Source organism: Podarcis pityusensis, assembly GCF_964106645.2.
Source record: "Podarcis pityusensis genome assembly, chromosome: Z".
Lineage (NCBI taxonomy): Eukaryota > Metazoa > Chordata > Lepidosauria > Squamata > Lacertidae > Podarcis > Podarcis pityusensis.
In genome coordinates, this window is record NC_138044.1 from 3,530,828 (window position 1) to 3,552,117 (window position 21,290).

A 21,290-nucleotide genomic window follows, 5' to 3' on the forward strand; every position below is an offset into this window, starting at 1 on the left:
CCACCTCTTGAAACAGTCCATTTTGTCCACAATTTGCAATGTTTGAAACAAAAACAACATTCTAGGCAATACATTCATTTTTACCGCAGCAATACGGCCCAGCAGTGAAAGCTTCAAATTTGACCAAATTTCTAAATCTTTTTTCACTTCAGCCCAGCATTTTTCATAGTTGTCTTTAAATAAATTCCCATTTTTTGCTGTCATGTTAATCCCCAAGTATTTAACTTTCTTAACCACTGTTAAACCTGTCTCATTCTGAAACCTCTCTCTCTCCATTGGTATTAAATTTTTCTCTAAAACCTTGGTCTTTAACTTATCCAATTTAAATCCTGCAACTTGACCAAATTCTTGAATCAGTTCTAAAACTCTTTTGGTACTAGATTCTGGCTCCTGTAACGTCAATACTAAGTCATCTGCAAATGCTCTCAATTTGTACTGTTTGGCTCCGACCGATAAAATCAGTTATCAGTAATCAATATATTCATATATGCTCACACATAATCAGGGCTTACAGTATTTTATAATCCATTTTGAATCAAAGGGAAGCTGTGCCTTAGCTAACTGCATACTGCTTGAAACAGCAAAATTAGGAGCCGACCTTTCCCCTACAAACATCCGTGTACCCTGAACAAGGGGAAGACGTGAATCAGAGATACTGGTACAAAATCCTCTCAGATACAGGCTAAATTAATCCACAGAACAGGAAGAGCTAAACCACAAAATCTCCAATACTCCCTGTCCTGTCATAACTAGGGGAGAGGTTAGACAGAGCGTCACTGCAAGTGGCGGAAAGCAGAACTAGAACTCCGTGCTTGACCAGGAGCTGGAAGCATGGCAAGAAGCTCGCTAATTCAGCGGCGTAGCGTGGATTGTCAGCACCCGGGGCAAGGCAAGTAATTTGCGCCCCCTAACCCGGGGCAAGGCAAGTAATTTGCGCCCCCTAACCCCTAACCTGCCGCCGCTGCCAGCTTCTTCTTGCCTGGTCTGGTCTGGTGTGGTTCTCTCCCGCGCTCAGCGCTGCGCTGGGCGGCCGCTGCACTGTCCCTCCCCCAGATAGTCCCTCGCTCTCTCTCCGCACCGCACGCCTGGCACCCACCCCCTCCACAGTGGGCGGCGACCCGGCGGCTCGGATCGGATTCGCACAGCCAGCACTGCAGTGAGAGAGAGTGAGTGAGCCAGGTAGGGGCAGAGAGCTGCGAGTGCGAGCGCCCCCCCCCCCAGATGTTGCGCCCGGTGCGGCCGGGGCCTCCTGCACCCCCCAAGCTACGCCACTGCGCTAATTGGCTAATTTTCGCTGTCGATATCGTGACTGCCTCATGGTTGTCTCATGATCTATGATTTGCTGTGATCTGCTCAGGTATAAAGACCTCTGGATTTCTGTCAATTGGGGTCCCAGTTCCTCTTGGAAGAGATTCCAAACTGGGTCCTTATTGCCTGGCAATAAACTTCACCTTCTTATTCTCCATTGCTGAGTCTGCCTGATCCTTATTAACGCCAAGCGAGTACCTGCTTACGTTCACGTGCTTCACCACCTGGAGTCCTATGTCCAGCTCTGGGCACCACAGTTGAAGAAGGATATTGACAAGCTGGAAGGTGTGCAGAGGACGGCAAACAAGATTACAGTGGTACCTCGGGTTAAGAACTTAATTCGTTCTGGAGGGACGTTCTTAACCTGAAACCGTTCTTAACCTGAGATACCACTTTAGCTAATGGGGCCTCCTGCCACTGCCGCGCGATTTCTGTTCTCATCCTGAAGCAAAGTTCTTAACTCAAGGTACTATTTCTGGGTTAGCGGAGTTTGTAACCTGAAGCGTCTGTAACCTGAGGTACCACTGTATTGATAAAGGGCTTGAAATCCTAGCCTTATGAGGAGCGGTTGAGGGAGCTGGGTATGTTTAGCTTGGAGGAGCCTGAGAGGAGATATGAAAGCCATCTTCAAATATATGAAAGGCTGCTTTTTGCTGCTCCAGAGGCTAGGGCCCAAACTAATGAATTCCATTTACAAGGAAGGAGAACTTTCTGAGGGTAAGAGCCATTCAATTGTGGAACAGACTCCCTCAGAAGGTGATAGACTCTATTTCGTTGTATATTTTATAAAGCGTAGGTTGGATGGCCACCTGTCCGGGATTCTTTAGCTGTGATTCCCATCCAACTCTACACATCTATGATTCTGTCTCCTGGAGGGAACCTTACTTGTGGCTTCTTCTCCTTGCCAGGACTGGATACGTTGTCCTCTTGACTCGGTTGAAGGTTTGGTGGTACGTGAAGCACAAGTACACAGTCCCAAAGCTCTTCCAGCAGGCAGCACGCAAGCATCCGGGAAAAGCAGCCCTGATTTTCCAGGGGACAGGCGAGACGTGGACCTTCCAAGACCTGGATAACTATTCCAACCAGGTGGCCAACTTTCTGTATGAAAGAGGCTTCCGCTCTGGGGATGTCATCGCCCTGTTCATGGAATCCCGCAACCAGTATGTTGGTCTCTGGCTCGGCATGGCCAAGATCGGTGTGGAGGCTGCCCTCCTCAACTCTCACGTGCGGCAGGAGTCGCTCCTTCACTGCATCAACATCTCGCACTCAAAGGCCGTCGTGTTTGGAAGCGAGTTGGCTGATGGTGAGAGGCGGTGGGAGGGAATCCAGGGGCAGGAAGCAGAGCAGAAAGCAAGCAGAAGAGCAGGTGTATTTAGTTGAAAAAGAGACTAAGGGACCTATGCCTCTCCAGCTTTTGTTGGACTCCAAAACCGATCAGCCCCAGGCCAGCATTACCAGTGTTCAGGGATAATGGAGTCCAGCTCCTCTACTTCTGGTTCATGTCAAAGCCACATGTGTCTGTTCATAAGCCCATTCTGTCCCGTTTCTGCATTAATCTTAGATATATTTTTTAAAGAGTCTGCACAGAAATATTCGTTCTGTATTGATGTACACATTTCTAAACATAGCTATACAACCCACCAGTCATTTATTATATGGTCACAAACCTGGTAAAGGTAAAGGGACCCCTGACCATTAGGTCCAGTCATGACCGCCTCTGGGGTTGCAGCGCTCATTTCGCTTTACTGGCCGAGGGAGCCGGCGTACAGCTTCCGGATCATGTGGCCAGCATGAATAAGCCGCTTCTGGTGAACCAGAGCAGCGCACAGAAACGCTGTTTACTTTCCCGCCGGAGTGGTACCTATTTATCTACTTGTACTTTGACATGCTTTCGAACTGCTAGGTCCAGGGTTATAAAGACTGGGACTAGCCACCTGAGAAACAGTTTCTATCCAAATGTGATTTTGGTTTTAAACGCAGTGTAAGGTAGTCTTTATGTGAGTATATTGTATTCGTGACTGACTCTGGGGTTGCGGCGCTCATCTCGCATTACTGGCCAAGGGAGCCAGCGTTTGTCCGCAAACAGTTTTTCCGGGTCATGTGGCTAGCATGACTAAGCCGCTTCTGGCGAACCAGAGCAGCGCACGGAAACGCCGTTTACTTTCCCGCTGGAGCAGTACCTATTTATCTACTTGCACTTTGATGTGCTTTCAAACTGCGAGGTTGGCAGGAACAGAGACCGAGCACCGGGAGCTCACCCCGTTGCGGGGATTCGAACCGCGACCTTCTGATCGGCAAGCCCTAGGCTCTGTGGTTTAACCTACAGTGCCACCCGCGTCCCTTACTGCCATAATAAATATTAACAAATCTTTGGATTGAATGCCTTCATTGCTGCCTTCAAACATATACAAGAGAAGTGGCTGATGTTGAGATCTACCTGTTTGTTTGAGCTACCGAAACAGTTGCTATAGGGCACTCCCACCAGAGGGTTCCTCTGCTCCCACAATGTGGCCAGCATGACTAAGCTGCTTCTGGCGGACCAGAGCAGCGCACGGAAACGCCGTTTACTTTCCCGCTGGAGCAGTACCTATTTATCTACTAGCACTTTGACGCGCTTTCTAACCGCTAGGTTGGCAGGAGCAGGGACCGAGCAACGGGAGTTCACCCCGTCGCGGGGCAAGCCCTAGGCTCTGTGGTTTAACCCACAGTGCCACACCTATAAAGGACAGATGAGGATTCAAACATATGATTGCACATACTTAAAATACTCTTTGATGCACTTATTTGTCCTAAAATATTCACACTGCACATTTTTTTGAGCCAAGACCTCCAGATGTTGCTGGACTCATGCCTTCCATCAGCAACAACTGGAGGGCCACAGTTTCCCCATCCCTGGTGCAGAATATGAACCATTGTGAAGACCTGCAGCTGTAGATGTATGCGCCACTGTGACAGAGAAGGGATGTTCTCTGTGCTTTTGCTTCTAACACCTGTTCTCTCTTTCTAGCCTTGCGGGAAGTGCAGCCTTCCCTTGGGAAGTCCATTCACCTCTTCTGTTCTGGCGACTGGAAAGCGGAAAGCATGCTGCCAGGCTCAGAACATCTGGACCCTTTGATTGAAAAAGCATCTCGCCAGTCACCAACTCCCCCAGACAAGGGATTCCTAGGTAGGCACAGGCAGTGGGTAGGAACCATTTTTCATTGCATGTTTCTATGAAATTGCTACCGCCTTTTCATTCTCTTTTACCTACAATTTTGCCTTAACAGGCAGCCCTGTTTAGGGAAGTTTTTAATATTTAAAGCTGTATTGTGTTTTTAATGTTCAATTGGGAGCCACCCAGAGTGGCTGGGGAAACCCAGCCAGATGGGTGTGGAATAAATTTATTATGATTATTATTATTATACTCAGGAGCTAACTCTGAAAAAGAAAGACCAAACCCCAAGTCACTGTTGCAGGATGTGTCTGAAGTCACATGCGTGTTCAGCACTGTGTATTCATACTAACACACCAACAAGAAGTTTGGAATATTTTGCTAGAGTTATGGCATTTGTCCATTCATGAATATATGCTTGTCTCTATTCTTGCCTGGATAAAACTCCTGACACCCAATAATTTTATTCTGGACAAGCTATCCTAAAGACCAGATGGGCAGCCCAGTAATTCTTAGAGGCAAACAAACAGCTTTACATTAGGATTCTTGAGAGACACATTAACAAAGAAAGCTTGGTTTATTATAATAAATGAAAATGACGGAATGTATTAATTCTGTTTCAGATAGTAAAATTACAATTTAAGCAGGCAGCAAATCCTACCATACACAAACACCTAAAGAGTAGAAGAATCTCTACCTACTCTCAAAAGCCTACAGAAGTGAGCACGGCAATTTTGCTAGCAGGGCTTACACTAATAACATAAGCAGCTAGATTTATTGTGCTTTTAAATTTATCCCAGGAGTTCCTGCCTGCCTCTCACCTCCCCATCTTGCAAAACGTGTTTGAATAAACCCTAGTGAGTTATGACTGAACTGGCTATCTTTTGTCTGCTCCCTGCCTTTCCATTACCAGGAGTTTGAGTAGACTTTGCTGGCAGCTAGCTTTACATGTGTTGACCTTTACAAGGTGTTAGGAACTCAGGATATGCTTGAATGGCATCAGGACACTTTTTGAATTGAGGCTAGTATCAGGCTTATAGGGAGGTCAAGCAAGGTTCATGATGGAGAATCTCATGTCATATTTAAGTTAGTATGTCAGCCTTTACACTTGTGCTGTGATCTACAGAGATAATAAGTTCAGATTGACACACACAGCTGTTCACATCAGTGTTCAGTTTAAGTCTCCACACCAAAACAGCTTATTATTCATATGGGGAAACCCATATGGGGAAACCCAACCAGACGGGTGGGGTATAAATAATAAATTATTATTATTATTATTAGGGTTGGTGAAGCAGGTTTCATCTCTATCACTTCCAGGCAGGGCTGGGGGAGGTAGTACTGAGTTGGATGGACCTATGTTTTGCAAATTTATAAACTGCTTTACAGCAGTTTATTTCATGAATGACAGTGTCACAACTCAGGGGAAGACTTCTTAAACAGAAACATCTTCAGTAGGCAGGCACCTAAAGATCATAACACTGAGTGCCTGTCTAATTTTGGCTAGTAATTAGGCTCTTTAAAAACAGGGCTGGGGAACGTGTAGCCTACAAATTTCATGTGGGTGACCCTGAATTTTTCAACATCCTTTTGCCTTGCAGATAGATTGTTCTACATCTACACTTCAGGCACAACTGGGCTGCCCAAAGCTGCAATCATTGTCCATTGCAGGTGAGCAAAATCATGAGGGATCAGTCTGTGGGGTCGGGGTGAGGAGGCTCCCAGTCAATTCTGTTTCGTGTTACTCCTCGAAAAAAACAGGACTAAGTTTATCATAAACCCAAATCCAAAACAGTAGGTTGAAAGCATAGAAGCCCCATACTGTGCATATTTACTCAGAAGTAAGCTTAGGGTGCACAGGGCAGGCTGTGTGGTGCCCATACCTCACAGTCCTACCCCCCAAAAGCTCCTGAAACCTGAGGCAATTGAAAGTAGCTATCCTATTTCCTCTTCTCCAGGCTAAACATACTGAACTCCCTTAGCTGTTCCTCATAAGGCTTGGTTTCCAGACAAATACTGTTCTCTCTTTCTGGTCTCCCAATCCAGGTATTTCCGAATGGCAGCCCTGGTTTTCAATGGCTTCCGCATGCGGCAGGACGATGTGGTCTATGACTGCCTCCCCTTATACCACGCAGCAGGTAACACCATCACTTTTAACCTTTCAGTCTTTTCCAGTGACTTACCTTTGACCCATCTGCTTCACTTTTGTGATGGCTATGTTGTTGCTGAACTGTGAACAAAACGTCTGGCTGAAATGAAGGGAATTGATAGAAACACAGGATGCTGCGTCACACCGAGTCAAACTGTTGGTCCATCAAGAGCAGCAACAGCAGCATTTCAGATAAGAGCCTTTGCCAGCCCCACCCAAAGGTGCTGAGGACTGAACTTGGGACCTTCTGTGTCTTACCCACCATTCTGTACACTTGTTATTATTTAGAGGAAGGAAGTTCCAGGGTTCTGGAGGGACCCACTGAACATGATTCTCTGCGTGCCATTCCCTGGTGATTTCTCCCACCCAGGCACTGATTTGGCATGCTGGATTCTTCCCTTCCCAAGATCATGCCCTGGGGTCTTGTGTAGATTGGATCTGAGCCAAACCTGTTGGAATGAAGTTATATGGCTTTACAGTGGTGCCCCGCAAGACGAATGCCTCGCAAGACGGAAAACCCGCTAGACGAAAGGGTTTTCCGTTTTTGAGTTGCTTCGCAGGACGAATTTCCCTATGGGCTTGCTTCGCAAGACGAAAATGTCTTGCGAGTCTAGAGATTTTTTTTCCGCTTTCCCCCCCCTTTATCTAATCTGCTAAGCCTTTAATAGCCTTTAATAGCCTTTTAGCAGCTAATCCGCTAAGCCTTTAAGCCTTTAATAGCCGCTAAACCGCTAATAGCGCTAATCCGTTAAGCCGCTAATAGGGTTGCTTCGCAAGACGAGAAAACCGCTAGACGAAGACTCTCGCGGAACGGATTAATTTCGTCTTGCGAGGCACCACTGTAGTAGAAATGTTATAAGGAATTAAGTATAAATAGATTAATAGAGTATTAAAGGGAAAAATAAGGTTAGAATCTGTTAAGATAATTAAAAGATAGAAAGCAGAGGAAGATGGAAAGGAATTGCTGAAACAATTAATAGAAGTGGAATACAAAAAGGGAGGTGTGAGGAGGTCACTGAAATAAGTGAATGAAAGATAAGATATGGAAATTGTTTGATTTTTTTATTGTTTTTGTTCTGTTAGTTTAGTGTGTTGTGTAGTGTTTTTGTATTGTGTTGTGTTGTTCTTTTTTCTTCTTATTTTTGTGTGTGTTTGAATTGTTGGAAAAGTAATAAATATTATTATTTTTATTTTTATTTTTAAAAAAGGATCTGAGCCAAACCGAGAACAGCAAAGTCTTGCTTCTCATAAGCTAGTCACAATTTCAGTTCCAGATTTCCTGCTGGCTAAAATGGGTTTCCCTCTTACTCTTCCCATCTAGGTAACATTGTTGGGGTTGGCCAATGCGTCCTGCATGGAATGACGGTCGTGATCAGGAAGAAATTCTCAGCTTCTAACTTCTGGGAAGACTGTGTGAAATACAACTGTACGGTGAGGCAGGGCTGAGACCACAGCTGTGCGGGTGGGGCAAAGAGGAGATCCATAGTATTGTAGAGTTGGAAAGGACCCCGAAGGTCCAACCCCCTGCGATGTAGGTTTCACAACTAAAGAATGCCTGACAGATGGTCTTCCAACCTCCTCCTCCTCATCATCATACACATCATAATAAATGCAAGTGTGTGTATTTTTATATAACAAACAACAAAACACCAGACAAAGCAACAAATTCCTCCCAAAGGCAAACGCATAGCAGCACATTTTCAAAGCATCTTAAGAGTCAGGGGGTTGACTCAGTAGCTGGAACACCAAGAACATGTAAGGTGGATGTAGAGTTGGAGATTTTTCATCTCATGCGGACAAAGAATGCCAAGGCTGGAAGGTGGCAGCACGAGAACAGGGCCCTTTCTGTGGTGGCTTCCTGTTTGTGGAACACTCTCCCCAAGGAGGCTCTCCAGGCACCTTCATTACATATCTATAGGCTCCAGATGGAAACACTGCTCTTAAACTAGGCTTTGTGCTGATTAAATGATCTATGGGCTTTTAAGGGGTTGCCTTCTCCAAACCTTATTTTGAGAGCTGAATGCATTTCATTTAACATCCTGTGCCTAAAAGGGTGGGAGAGACATGAACTAAAACGTTATCTCTTTGAGAGGAGGGACAGGGTACAGATTTGTCAGGGGCCCACGTGAGAATCAAGGCTATCATTTCAAAGGTAGAAGACTGCATAGCTGCCACATGTAGGTTACCTCGTGCCATGCATCTCATTTTGTCCCTGACTGCTTCTTCCTCTGCTGTTGCCATCAGATCGTACAGTACATTGGGGAGATATGTCGGTACCTGTTGAACCAGCCCTCTCAAGAGGTGGAGAGGAAGCATCGGGTCCGGATGGCTTTGGGCAATGGCCTACGGGCTTCCATCTGGAAGGAGTTCACTGAGCGCTTTGGCATCCCCCAGATAGCCGAGTTTTATGGAGCCACCGAGTGCAACTGCAGTGTGGGCAACTTTGACAACAAGGTAAGGGCTGCCTTCTTGCTGAAGGCATTGCTTGGTGTTTGCCCAGAGTGCCTGAGCTTTTGGCCCTGGGCCCCAGACCTCCTGCCCTTCATCCCTTTGCTTCCGTGGTGACCCCAAAATTTTCTCCTCTGCAGCTGGGGGCTTGTGGCTTCAATAGCAGGATCCTTCCCAACATTTACCCCATCAACCTAGTCCGAGTGAATGAGGAAACTATGGAGCTGATCCGGGGACCTGACGGGCTCTGTATACGGTGCAAACCAGGTGAGGCTGGGTAGCAGCCCAGTAGGGTGGAGATCAGCTGGGTAATCCTTGAATGAGAATAGGAGGGAGAGAACAGCAGGGCTGGGGCACTGTGTTCCTGACTTCCATGTTGTAGCGTTCCCCAAGCAAAGAAGGATTGGACTCTGATTAATAGAATACACATGAAGCTTGACCAGTAAGACTCTGGGAGGAGGTGCCAATAATAATCCTCTCCACCACTCGACCCAGGTCGTTTTATTCACAAAAGAACTTTTTACACAGTGTTCGTAAGAACCAATCAGATTTCCTCTGAGCATTTGAAAAAACCCCATGTTATTGTTGTTAATTATTATTATTAATTGAAGACTAGTGTGGAAATGTAGAGAACTGAACTTAAGTTTGGAAAAAAATAGAAACTGAGCAAAGCCCATCTCTAGGTCACAGTAGACCAGGGGTCAGCAACCTTTTTCAGCTGTGGGCCAGTTCACTGTCCCTCAGGCCATGTGGGGAGCCGGACTATTTTTTTTGGGGGGGGGAGGGGAATGAAGGAATTCCTATGCCCCACAAATAACCCAGAGATGCATTTTAAATAAAAGGACACATTCTACTCATGTAAAAACCGTCCAGAGGCCGGATTGAGAAGGCGATTGGGCCACATCCGGCCCCTGGACCTTAGGTTGCCTACCCTTGCAGTAGACCCTCCAAGTGTCCCTATTTTCCAGGAACATTTTCATTGGTAAATGAATCCCTGAGCCATCTGAAGGAAATCCTGTATAGGGAAGTTTTTTTCTTAATGTTTAATGTTTTATTATGTTTTTATATATGTTGGAAGCTGCCCAGAGTGGCTGGGGCAACCCAGGAACATGTGTGGGGTATAAATAGTAAAATTATCATTATGGAATGAAATGCCCCTATTTTCATTGGAGAAATGTCACAGGGGTTTTGATGAGTGGAGGTGGCAGGTGATTCATCCCTGAAGTGGAGCACATCAATAAACTTTTGGACTACTGTGGGTTCCTGCAGGTCTTTAGATGGAGCAGTGGCCCCCAGGAGCTAGGACAAGACCGAGGACAGATGGGACCCTGTCAGAGAGACAGAGATCAATCCTCCTTTGCTCATTGTCCTCCTTCCGGGCTGATGACCATGATTCTTAAGCTACAGCCAGCTCAAGCTCTCCTCTAAGAGAGAGTGCACCATAGACCTTGGGATGACACTTCACTTAAAATTCCTGGGATTCAGGGGCTTGGTTCACACACAGTTAAGCTAAGCCTAGGTTTAGCGTTACAATATGAGTGACAGCATGGCCACAAAGAGAAGACTGGAAGCTTCTTCTTCTATTCGAGATTAACCACAGTTTAGTGTTACAGTGGTACCTCTGGTTGCGAATGGGATCCGTTCCGGAGGCCCGTTGGCAACATGAGTAGAACGCAACCCGCATCTGTTATCTGCTCGTGCGTGGGCCACGATTTGCCGCTTCTGCGCATGTGCGTGATGGCATTTTGCACGTCTGCACATGCGCGAGCGACGAAACCCGGAAGTAACCCTTTCCGGTACTTCCGGGTCGCTGCAGGACACAACCTGAAATGCTCAACCTGAAGCAAATGTAACATGCGGTATGACTGTATATCCATTAATCTTAGCAATGGCCTTCTGAAAAGCAGCCAGATGTTACCGTCTTATACTTTTCTGTGTATAAGACAAAGATTATTTACTGTAAAATAAAGCTTAAAAACGGGGCTCGTCTTATACACGGATAGTGGAGGGGGGGACAACGATGAGTGATTGGTTGTATCTGCGAGCAGGAGCTTGTCAGCGGTGATTTTGTTGGTGATTGGTAGCCGTGTCAAGTGCTGCTTTGGATTGTCTGCTGCTGTGGAAATTGGGTGGGTGATTGATCGATGCGGCAAGGGTTGTTTAGGATTGGCTGATGCGATTGCTGCCCGCTGTTTGTAATTTGTGCAATCCCCCCCCCCAAAAAGCTCAACAACTTTGGGCAATCCCCCCCGTTTTCTTAAATTTTTGTCCCCCAAAATAGGGGGCATCTTATACACAGGGTTGTGTTATACACAGGAAAATACGGTACAGTCATACCTCATGTTACGTTTGCTTCAGGTTACTTTCCTTCAGGTTACGTCCTGCAGCGCCCCGGAAGTACCGGAAAGGGTTACTTCCAGGTTTCGCCACTTACGCATGCGCAGAAGCGCTAAATCGCGCCGCGCACCTGCGCAGATACAGTGCTTCTGGTTGCACTCTTTTCATATTGCGAACGGGTCTCCGGAACGGATCCCGTTCGCAATCAGAGGTACCACTGTATATAGACATACAATTTAGTCTGAAGTTTGTCGCTGTGGGTTAAACCACAGAGCCTAGGACTTGCCGATCAGAAGGTCGGCCGTTCGAATCCCCACAATGGGATGAGCTCCTGTTGCTCGGTCCCTGCTCCTGCCCACCTAGCAAAGTACTTTTATCCTTAAGCAGCTGAAGCTTTAACAGCTTTAAAGTGTTATATGAATAAATACCTTGTTTTAATCAGTCATGATTTTATGTCTCAATTCTGAGTGAACATACAGAGGAATTTGCTGTTAGTTGAGTCATCTACTCATCAACTGATCTAATTCAAAGCTTGGAAATCCTTTTAAAGAAAGATGTTTCCAGCACTTCTGATGGCTGTGTGTTTGTGTTTGTGTATGAGCACACGTGCCCAGTACAGATCTTTGTGGCTGTAATCGAAATAATGTTCTGTAGCCAGATAGGTTGTCCATCTTTTCCCAGCTCCCAATGTGATGATGTAATCATTTTAATTTGGACCAAAGTATGAGGGAAAGGATCAAATACAGCCTCTTCCCCTTTCATAGAATCATAGAATTGTAGAGTTGGAAGGGAGAACAAGGGTCATCTAGTCCAACCCCCCCACCGTGCAGTAATCTTTTTGCCCAATCTTAACCCTGAGATTAAGAGTCTCATGCTTTACTCACTGAGCTATGCCATGGTCTTTTATTTTTGCTACATTTCCAGTTATGATTGCCTCCCTAATGCAATTTAGGGGTGGGGGGGGGAGAGAAAATATATGGATATTAAAGCAGCAGTATACTACTTGTAAAGGGAGAGGTTAAACTGATAAGAGTTGATTCCTAGAGAGAGGACGCAGACCATAGAGAAGGAAATGTCTAGAGTAATCTGCATAAGTCAGGGGTCCCCAAACTAAGGTCTGCGGGCCAGATAAGGCCCAAGGGACTCGTTCATCTGGCCCGCAGCGACCCCCACCTCCCACTGCTACCGCCTGCTCTTACCAGCACTGCACTGCGCGGCTGCCCACTTCCAGGTCGGAGGAGCACCGGAAATAGCTGGTGCGCATGCACCAGCGTTATTTCCGGTGCACATCTGGGTCAGAGGAGGCCCGTGCACATGCGCACAAGCTATTTCCGGTGCTCCTCCAACCTGGAAGTGCGCCGGAAATAGCGTGTGTGCACGCGTATGGGCATGCGCTCCTCCGCCTTCCGGTGCACCACGCAATTGGCGCTGGAGACACCGGCCCGAGGCGTGGTAAGTTTGCTGACCCCTGGCATAAGTCGTAGCCAGCCCCAAAATCCACTGAACAGCAGAGCAATGGGTCATCTGTACCTGAGGAAATTGCAGTTCATCAAGTTAAAAAGTAAAAGTGGGATTTTCTGATCTGTGTGAAGACAGAAGTTGTGCAGGGAAAACATGAGATGGGGATATTGTGCTCAGAGTGTTTTGCCAAGTGATGTTAATCCTTCATGCATGAAAACTTCTGTTAATCTTTAAGGTGAAACAAGACACTTAGTTTTCCTTATTATAAATGGAAGGAAAATCTATTTTTTCATGAGGCCACTACCAGCTGGGATCTGGTCAGTGCATGGATGGATGACTGCCTGGGATCCATGGGATCCAGAATGGAAGAAATGTTGGATATGAGAGCTTATTTTGCCTACACTTGCAGCTTAATCATTTGTCCCTGTCATCTCGGTCCAATGCTTTGGAGTGCAGTTGGGAGATACTGTGGGGCAAAAGGAGGCCAAGTGTCAGGAGGCTCCTGGCCTGTACGTCCAGGTGGAGAGCAATTCTCCTTTTAACTCAGAGAACACATGTGCCCTTTCCCATGACATTGCTGCTCTACCAAATGCCTCTTCTGCCTCCTTTTGCATTGCTATTATGTGGAGGCCATGTAAAGTGTCCTTCTCTGCCCACAGGAGAGCCAGGCCAGCTGGTTGGGCGCATTGTCCAGAGCGATCCTTTGCAGCGCTTTGATGGCTACTTGAACAATGAGGCCAACAATAAGAAGGTTGCCCGTGATGTCTTCACCAAAGGCGACTGTGCCTATCTCACAGGTGAGGCCCTCCTTCTCCTATATATATCCTGCTGCCTCTGTGCAAAGCTGCCTTCTTCCAGGTAGCAAGACCATTTGCCTGCCTAATACCAACCAATCTGGCTGCACTTACTGGCAGTGACTTCCCAGGGATTCAGGCAAGGGTCTCTTGCAGCCCTGCCTGGAGGTGCCAATTGAATCTGGGACCTTCTGCATGCAAAGCAGATGATCTGCCACCAAGCCACATTCTTTTCTACATGGTGCTTAGGGAACAACTTGCACCTTAATATCAGCAAGACAAAGGAGATGGTGTTGGACTTTGGGAGGAAGAGAGGAGAACTGTACATTGGGGAGGGCTGTGTGGAGAGAGTCTCTTCCTCTAAATTCCTAGGAGTTTATCTCAGTGAAGACCTTACTTGGAAAATCAATACAACCCAGGTGGTTAAGAAAGCCCAACAGAGACTCCATCTCCTCAGAGTATTGCGGAAGAAGGATGTCAATCAACATTTGATGATCTCCTTCTACCGGTCCACAATAGAAAGTGTCCTTTCATACTGCATCACGGTGTGGCACGCTGGTTTGACATCAAGTGCCTACAGAGGGTGGTGAATACAGCACAAGATATTATGGGCTGTCCTGTGAATCTGCTGGATGAAACAGCGGAAGAACGTTGCCTCAGGAGAGTGAGGAAAATTCTCAGGGATGATTCACACCCTGGCTGGCACTTTCTTGATCTCCTCCCCTTGGGCAGAAGATATAGAAGCATGATTAGTTGCACCAACAGGGTAAAGAACAGCTTCTATCCGTGGGCTGTTAGGCTACTGAATGAAAAGATTACAACAGGGCAACTGACTTTTGGGTTGGTGGGTGTGCATCAGTAAACGAGGGGAATTAAGACTTAGAGAGCTGAGTGGGGGGTGCTCGTGTAATCTCACTGTATACAAGTTGTACAAGTGACAATAAAGTATTTCAGTTTCAATTTCCCCTAATAGCATTGGAAGCTGCCTTATACTGAATCAGGATATTGGCACTTTGTCTTCACCAAATTGCCATTGGAATCCATTGACTTTCCCATTCAGCTGGCCATTGGGGACTCCATTAAGCCTTCCCAACTTGGTGCTTTCCATACATTTTATTTCTTTTAAAAAAATTTAAAGAAGTGTAGAACAATTGACAAATAGGAGGAAATAACCCAAGGCAGGATTATTTTTTTAAAAAAATCTGCAGCTCCCATCAGCCCCCATCAACCTGGCCGGATGGTCAAGAACAGCAGGAATTGTAGCCCAAGAAATACTGTCTTTTTCCACGTACAACTTTGGGCAATCTCCCCACAAAAAGCTCAAAGTTGTTCTGTTGTTCCATTCTCCCTCTGTCCCGGTTTTGTTTGTTTCCACCACCATGTGCCATGAAACACACACAGTCCTTGTTGGACTGTTTTTTGGGATGGAAGGGTCATCCGTTCATTGCCCTCCCCAAATTTTCTTATTCTGCAGACCTCTGTGTTCCCAAGAGCCTGTTGATACCTTATGGATGGTGTTCTTTAGGTTTTATAAGCAACAGCACTCACCTCTGAATATTGGAAATAGAAAGAGTGTTTTTAAAAATTACCTGGAAGTGACTTCCTTGTTCCAACAGTTCCATTGGCTACCAGTCTGCTTCGGGGAAACATTCAAAGTGCTGGTTATGACCTATAAAGCCTTAAACGGCTTAGGTCCAGGCTGTCTGAAAGACTGTATTCACTCATATGAACCTGCCTGGTTTTTTAGATCTTCAAGAGAGGCCCTTCTCTCAGTCCTTCCACCCTCACAGGCACGCCTGGTGTGGACGCGGGAGAGGGCCTTCTCAGTGGTGACTGCTCCCAGACTATGGAACTCCCTCCCTAGAGAAGCCAGACTGGTTCCCTCCTTGCTGTGCTTCTGCCGGCAAGTGAAGACCTTCCTATTCCAACAGCCCTTTGGGAACTGACGGCTTTTGAGGAAAGGGCTGGTGCCATGTCGTTTTTATTGCTATTGTCTGTGTTTCTAAGGCATCTTTTTATAGAATTTTATTCCCATTAGGGTCTAGTTACATTTTAACTATTCTCTTTTCTATGTTTTTAGCTTGATCTATTTTATCTGTGTAAGCATGTTTTGAGTCCTGGACTGGGGAAAAGCCAGGATATAAACAACTTCTTCTTCATATTATTATTATTATTATTATTATTATTATTACTATTATTTGCTAGTCGCACAGGGCAACCCAAAGCGACTTACAACCAAATAATAACTGCTGGGTGCTGTAGTAATAAAGGTGTAGGTAGTGAAGGACCACACTTTCATCTTACTGTGAGTTCTTTCTCTCTCTCCCAAACCCCACCCCGCAATGCCTCCCTTTAGGTGATGTTCTGATCATGGACGAGTTGGGCTACATGTTCTTCCGAGACCGCACAGGAGACACTTTCCGCTGGAAGGGTGAGAACGTCTCCACGACGGAGGTGGAGGGGATGCTCAGTCGCATCCTAAACATGACAGATGTCGTGGTCTACGGGGTGGAAGTTCCAGGTAATAGGTGGCAAGCGTTTCTGGGTTCTCCCCCAATGTTGCCCTTCTCTTTTCCTGCAGGGCAGAAAGTTGATTACTATATATACTGGTAGTTCATTGGACTGTTTGAGGCAGCTCATCAAGAGTTTCTGACTCCAAACTGTTTAAAATAGCACCAAGTAAAAACTCCACACACTGGTCTTGGGGCTGTGAGGATCACAGTCCTGTTTGTTTCCAGGCACAGCTATTCAATGTGGTGTTTTGTTTATAATCTTTACAGCTCCAAACCAGGGACAAGGAACACGCAGCCCTCCCAGGTGCTGCTGGGCTCTCATCATCTCTGACCGGCATGGCTAATAGTCAAGGATGATGGGATTTGTAGTCTAACAACATCTGGAGAGCCAGAAGAGTTCCATCCCTCTGCTAAATGTTCTGGGCCCAATATACTTCAGGGAATGCCTTCAACCTCATGAATTTCATGGGAATGTATTCAGCCTACCCCTGGCAAGTGGTAAAATAATTTGTGGATGAATCAAACTCCTGCAGTCATTTGTCAACTAGAAGATTTCATTCTGTGATATTTTGGCATGATGGGACAACACGGCTTAGGAAAAGAGAGAATGGCGGTGCGGTCCTTGCTCAAGTAGAGGTCTGTGGTCCCTACTTTTAAATTTATTTGGAAGTGCTGGTGCAAACCTTTAAAGCCCTTCCTAGCCTATGAGCAGACTACCTCAGGGATCATCTCTTCTCCATTTGCTCTGGCTTATAGATCGGCTTCTGAGTCTTCTGCTTTACATCCCATCACCATTTGCGACACAATGGGCAGCTATGAGAGATGGAGCCTTTTCGCTGGTGGTGCTGTAGTTCAGCCCTTATGGTCCCTGGCCTAAAAAGGTCCTGATAGTCACTATGGACACATCCACACCATACATTTACAGCAGTATCATACCACTTTAAAGAGTTGTGGCTTTCCCCAAAGCTGGGGTGAAACTGGACTTTATTTCACCCAGGTCAAAGACCTAGCTTGGCATCCCCAAATGTGCATTTGTACACACGCACACAGGCTTGGAGGCCCAATGGTGCCCCTCTGGAAGCTTCACCCGGGGCAAAAGCCCTGACTAGTCTTCACCCCAACCCCATAGCTGCAAAAAAGCATCCTGGGAACTCCTGAACGTTGTTAGGCAACCCCTATTCCCCTCTGTGTGGAATTTCTAGAGTGCTGTTACCATTGATCCCTCTTCCCAGGGTGCTCTGGGAACTGTAGCAATGTGAAGGGGAATAAGGGTCTCTTAACAAGCCATAGCTTTTAGGATTCTTTGGGAGAAGCCATGACTGTTTAAACTGGTGTGGTAGTGCTTTAATTAGATGGTGCAGGTGTAGTTGTTCAGAGTCATCTTCAAACAGTTGTGGAAAGAACCATTTTGAAGGAGTTGCTTTTATTTAGTGCCCAATATCGGAAGGTTGGCGGTTCTAATCCCTGCAACGGGGTGAGCTCCCATTGTTTGGTCCCAGCTCCTGCCCACCTAGCAGTTCGAAAGTACGTCAAAATGCAAGTAGATAAATAGGTACCACTCCAGCGGGAAGGCAAACAGCGTTTCCGTGCGCTGCTCTGGTTCTCCAGAAGCGGCTTAGTCATGCTGGCTACATGACCTGGAAGCTGTCTGCGGACAAACGCCAGCTCCTCGGCTCCTCCGGCCTGTAGAGTGAGATGAGTGCGCAACCCTGGAGTAGTCCGCGACTGGACCTAACAGTCAGGGGTACCTTTACCTTTATTGACAATTAAAATAGTCCCCCCCCCCTTGTTCAGGACAGAATGGGGTAGCAGGCAGCAAGGTATGTGTGAGGAGAATTGAGGCAGGTAAGGAACCAGTTGTGAGCTATGCCCGCCTTGATTCTTCTCACAAGAACTCCAGCAAAGTGGGGGGGGGGCATTCATTACTACTCAAATTCTCACACCACCTTTACATTCTACTTGAATTGTTACCTTTATTGCATAAGCATGGATTTTAGAGTGTGCCTTCATGTTTTAACTGATTTATTACTTAAAATTAAAGTTATAAGCAATGGGGATGGGAAAGGGATTTAATGTTGTGCAAAGTATGAGATTTCAGCTTCTTCCTCTGCAAGCAGAATAATGCAGCGTGGAATGTGATTCCTCAGTAGACTTGTGTTCCTTGCAGCAATGCAGAATTTTGTATGCATTCAGTTTTCATGATGCCATTGCATTCAGGAGTCAACTATAAGGCAGAGCTTTGCAGTTCAGTTATGACAGAAGTTTATTTGCATACAGTACTTCTGCTGTGGTTACTGAGTTATTTTTGCCTTTTGCGCACTCAGGACAGATAAAGGATTTTGGATAACTTTTTATTTATTTCTTGTTTTAACTTTGTAAAAAATAAAATAAAAAAGCATATTAGATAAAATGGAAGGTGAAACATGAGCAGAGTTACCAGGAATTAAATTTATGTATCTGCTTCCATGCGAAATAACTTTAAGCAGCACTGGATTTAGGGTGGTGCAGGCAGTTACCCCACACAGGGTGCTGAGCCGAGGGAGCAAAAATTTTTGACCTCACTCAGGGTCCCATACTACCAAAGATTACCAAAGTCCACCTCTGGTATTAAGGTGTGTATCTGTGTGTGGCTGTGGCCCCACCCTCTTTTGGCTGTGCCTCTGCCCACTAGTGGAACTCTAACAGTTTCCCCCAGGATAACAGCTAACAGCTTTCCAACGTGAACAGCCAATGAAGCTGAACACCAAAATACTGAGGGTGGATAAAAGAAAGTACTTCTTTACACAGCACAAAATTAAACTCTGGCACTTGCTCCCCAGGAGGCAGTGATGCCACCAACTTTGGTGGCTTCAGAAGAGATGAGGAGAGGGCTATCCATGGCAGCTAACCACAATGGCTCTGCTTTGCCTCCACAGTCAGAGGCAGCAATGGTTCTGAATACCAGTTGCTGGAAACCACAGGAGAGGAGAGGGCTGTAGAAACTGAAGGAGCGTCTCCACCCCCATCGTTCAGCCAGGACACTGAGGTCCAGTGCCAAGGGCCTTCTGGCGGTTCCCTCACTGCGAGAAGCAAAGCTACATTGAACCAGGCAGAGGGCCTTCTCGGTGGTGGCACCCGCCCTGTGGAATGCCCTTCCACTAGATGCCAAAGAGAACAACAACTACCAGACTTTTAGAAGACATCTGAAGGCAGCCCTCTTTAGGGAAGCTTTTAATGTTTAATAGACTATTGTATTTTAATATTCTGTTGGAAGCCACCTAGAGTGGCTGGGGAAGCCCAGCCAGATATGCAGGGTATAAATAAATAAATAAATAAATAAATAAATAAATAAATAAATAACAACTCTATGAGAATAGCTCTAGAAACCTCAGAGTGTGTTTTTTGTGTTCTAGGAACTGAAGGGAAGGCTGGGATGGCAGCAGTTGTGGATCCAGACCATTCCTGTGACTTGGAGAGCTTTGCAGAGGAAATGAAGAAGGCGCTGCCTGCTTATGCCCGACCTGTTTTCCTGCGTCTGCTTTCGGAAGTGCACAAGACAAGTGAGTCTCCTTGACAGAGATACGTAAGATGCTTTAATCTGATTGTGAAACATGGAGTTTTTCTTGGAATGTTTTTCAGAAGCCACATCAGTGTAAAATCAGTCTGTAAACAAATGGCACCTACAGAAAAGGAGACTCTTGTCTGCTCCACATGTGAGCTGCTAATACTTTTCTGGAATGTAGTTCAGCACAAATGCATTTATTTAATACAATTTTTAACAAATAAGCCACAATATGGCTTGCGTCAGCTGAACCTGGGTCATGGTTTGAAGGAAGAAAATTGAACCTAGCAGTTCGAAAGCACGTCAGAGTGCAAGTAGATAAATAGGTACCGCTCTGGCGGGAAGGTAAACGGCATTTCCGTGCGCTGCTCTGGTTCACCAGAAGCGGCTTAGTCCTGCTGGCCACATGACCCGGAAGCTGTACGCCGGCTCCCTCGGCCAATAAAGCGAGATGAGCGCCGCAACCCCAGAGTCGGCCACGACTGGACCTAATGGTCAGGGGTCCCTTTACCTTTACTTTAAGAACATAAGAACATTCTGCTGGGTCAGAACAAAGGTCCATGCAGTCCAGCATCCTGTTCTCACAGTGGCCACCCAAATGCCTGTGGGAAACCTGCAAGAATGATCCAACCACAAGACCCCTTCCCCACCCCATGGCTTCCTCCATGTGCTGCATATTATATAGTTTCTCCATGCCTTTGCTTCTGCAAAGAAAACTTCCACTGTCCTTTCCACTGCTGTTCTCAGTCAAATCCTATTTGCGTCTTGTTTACACTGTGTTTTAAAATAATCTATAAACATGTTCCAATCCTCGTTAAAGTCACTCTCTTTTTTTATGTCTAATTTTACAAGTCAAACTAGTCAATTCTACATATTCTGTCCATTTCAACTGCCATTCTTCTTTAGTAAGATACTGCTTCTTCATGGCATTTTTGTGTATATAATATTTACGCGGCTGTTGTTGCATAAAGAAATAGATTTACCTGTTTTTTTTGGGGGGGGGGGACACCTGTTCCCATTATCCCTAATAAAAAGGCTTCTGGTCTTATGGGGAGAGTTGCCTTAAATATCTTTTTTATCTCATTATCGATCATCTCCCAAAAGTCTTTAGCCACTTTACCCATTCACCACATGTGATAAAATGAACATTCTGCTTCTTAACATTTCCAACAGATGTTTGGTGCAAATTTATACATCTTTGCCAACTTACTTGGTATCAGATACCACCTGTGTATCATTTTCATAAACTTTCCCCTCAAAGTATAACACCTTGTGGATTTCAGCCCAGATTTCCATAACTTTCCCTATGGTTCTGATTCTGTATTAAGCCCCATATCCTCAGCCCAATGGATCATGACAGATTTAACCATTTAATCTTTGGCTTCCCATTCTAACAATATCTTATCCATCCTCAAAATCAGTTTTTCTCTATTGCATCACAGAACAACTAATAAAGCGAAAGGATGTGTGGACACTACCACTAATAATACACTAGTATTCCCCCCCCCCGCAAAAGCACCAATCTGGAGGGGCACAGAATGTCCTTCAAAACTTCACACCTGCTCTCCACACACCTACACCCATCAGC

General features: G+C 45.9%; 1 protein-coding gene across 2 annotated transcripts in view; it reads left to right on the plus strand.

Moving 5' to 3' along the window:
- SLC27A4 (solute carrier family 27 member 4) overlaps positions 1-21,290 on the plus strand; it is a 47,584-nt gene that overhangs the window by 15,846 nt on the left and 10,448 nt on the right. For both annotated transcript variants that reach the window (XM_080990909.1, XM_080990910.1), the window contains exons 4-13: positions 2,217-2,611; positions 4,316-4,474; positions 6,061-6,130; positions 6,506-6,597; positions 7,930-8,039; positions 8,853-9,062; positions 9,197-9,323; positions 13,514-13,651; positions 16,005-16,169; positions 19,554-19,700. In XM_080990909.1, coding sequence (XP_080847035.1) covers positions 2,217-2,611; positions 4,316-4,474; positions 6,061-6,130; positions 6,506-6,597; positions 7,930-8,039; positions 8,853-9,062; positions 9,197-9,323; positions 13,514-13,651; positions 16,005-16,169; positions 19,554-19,700 — 1,613 coding nt within the window. The remainder of the gene's footprint in view (positions 1-2,216; positions 2,612-4,315; positions 4,475-6,060; positions 6,131-6,505; positions 6,598-7,929; positions 8,040-8,852; positions 9,063-9,196; positions 9,324-13,513; positions 13,652-16,004; positions 16,170-19,553; positions 19,701-21,290) is intronic.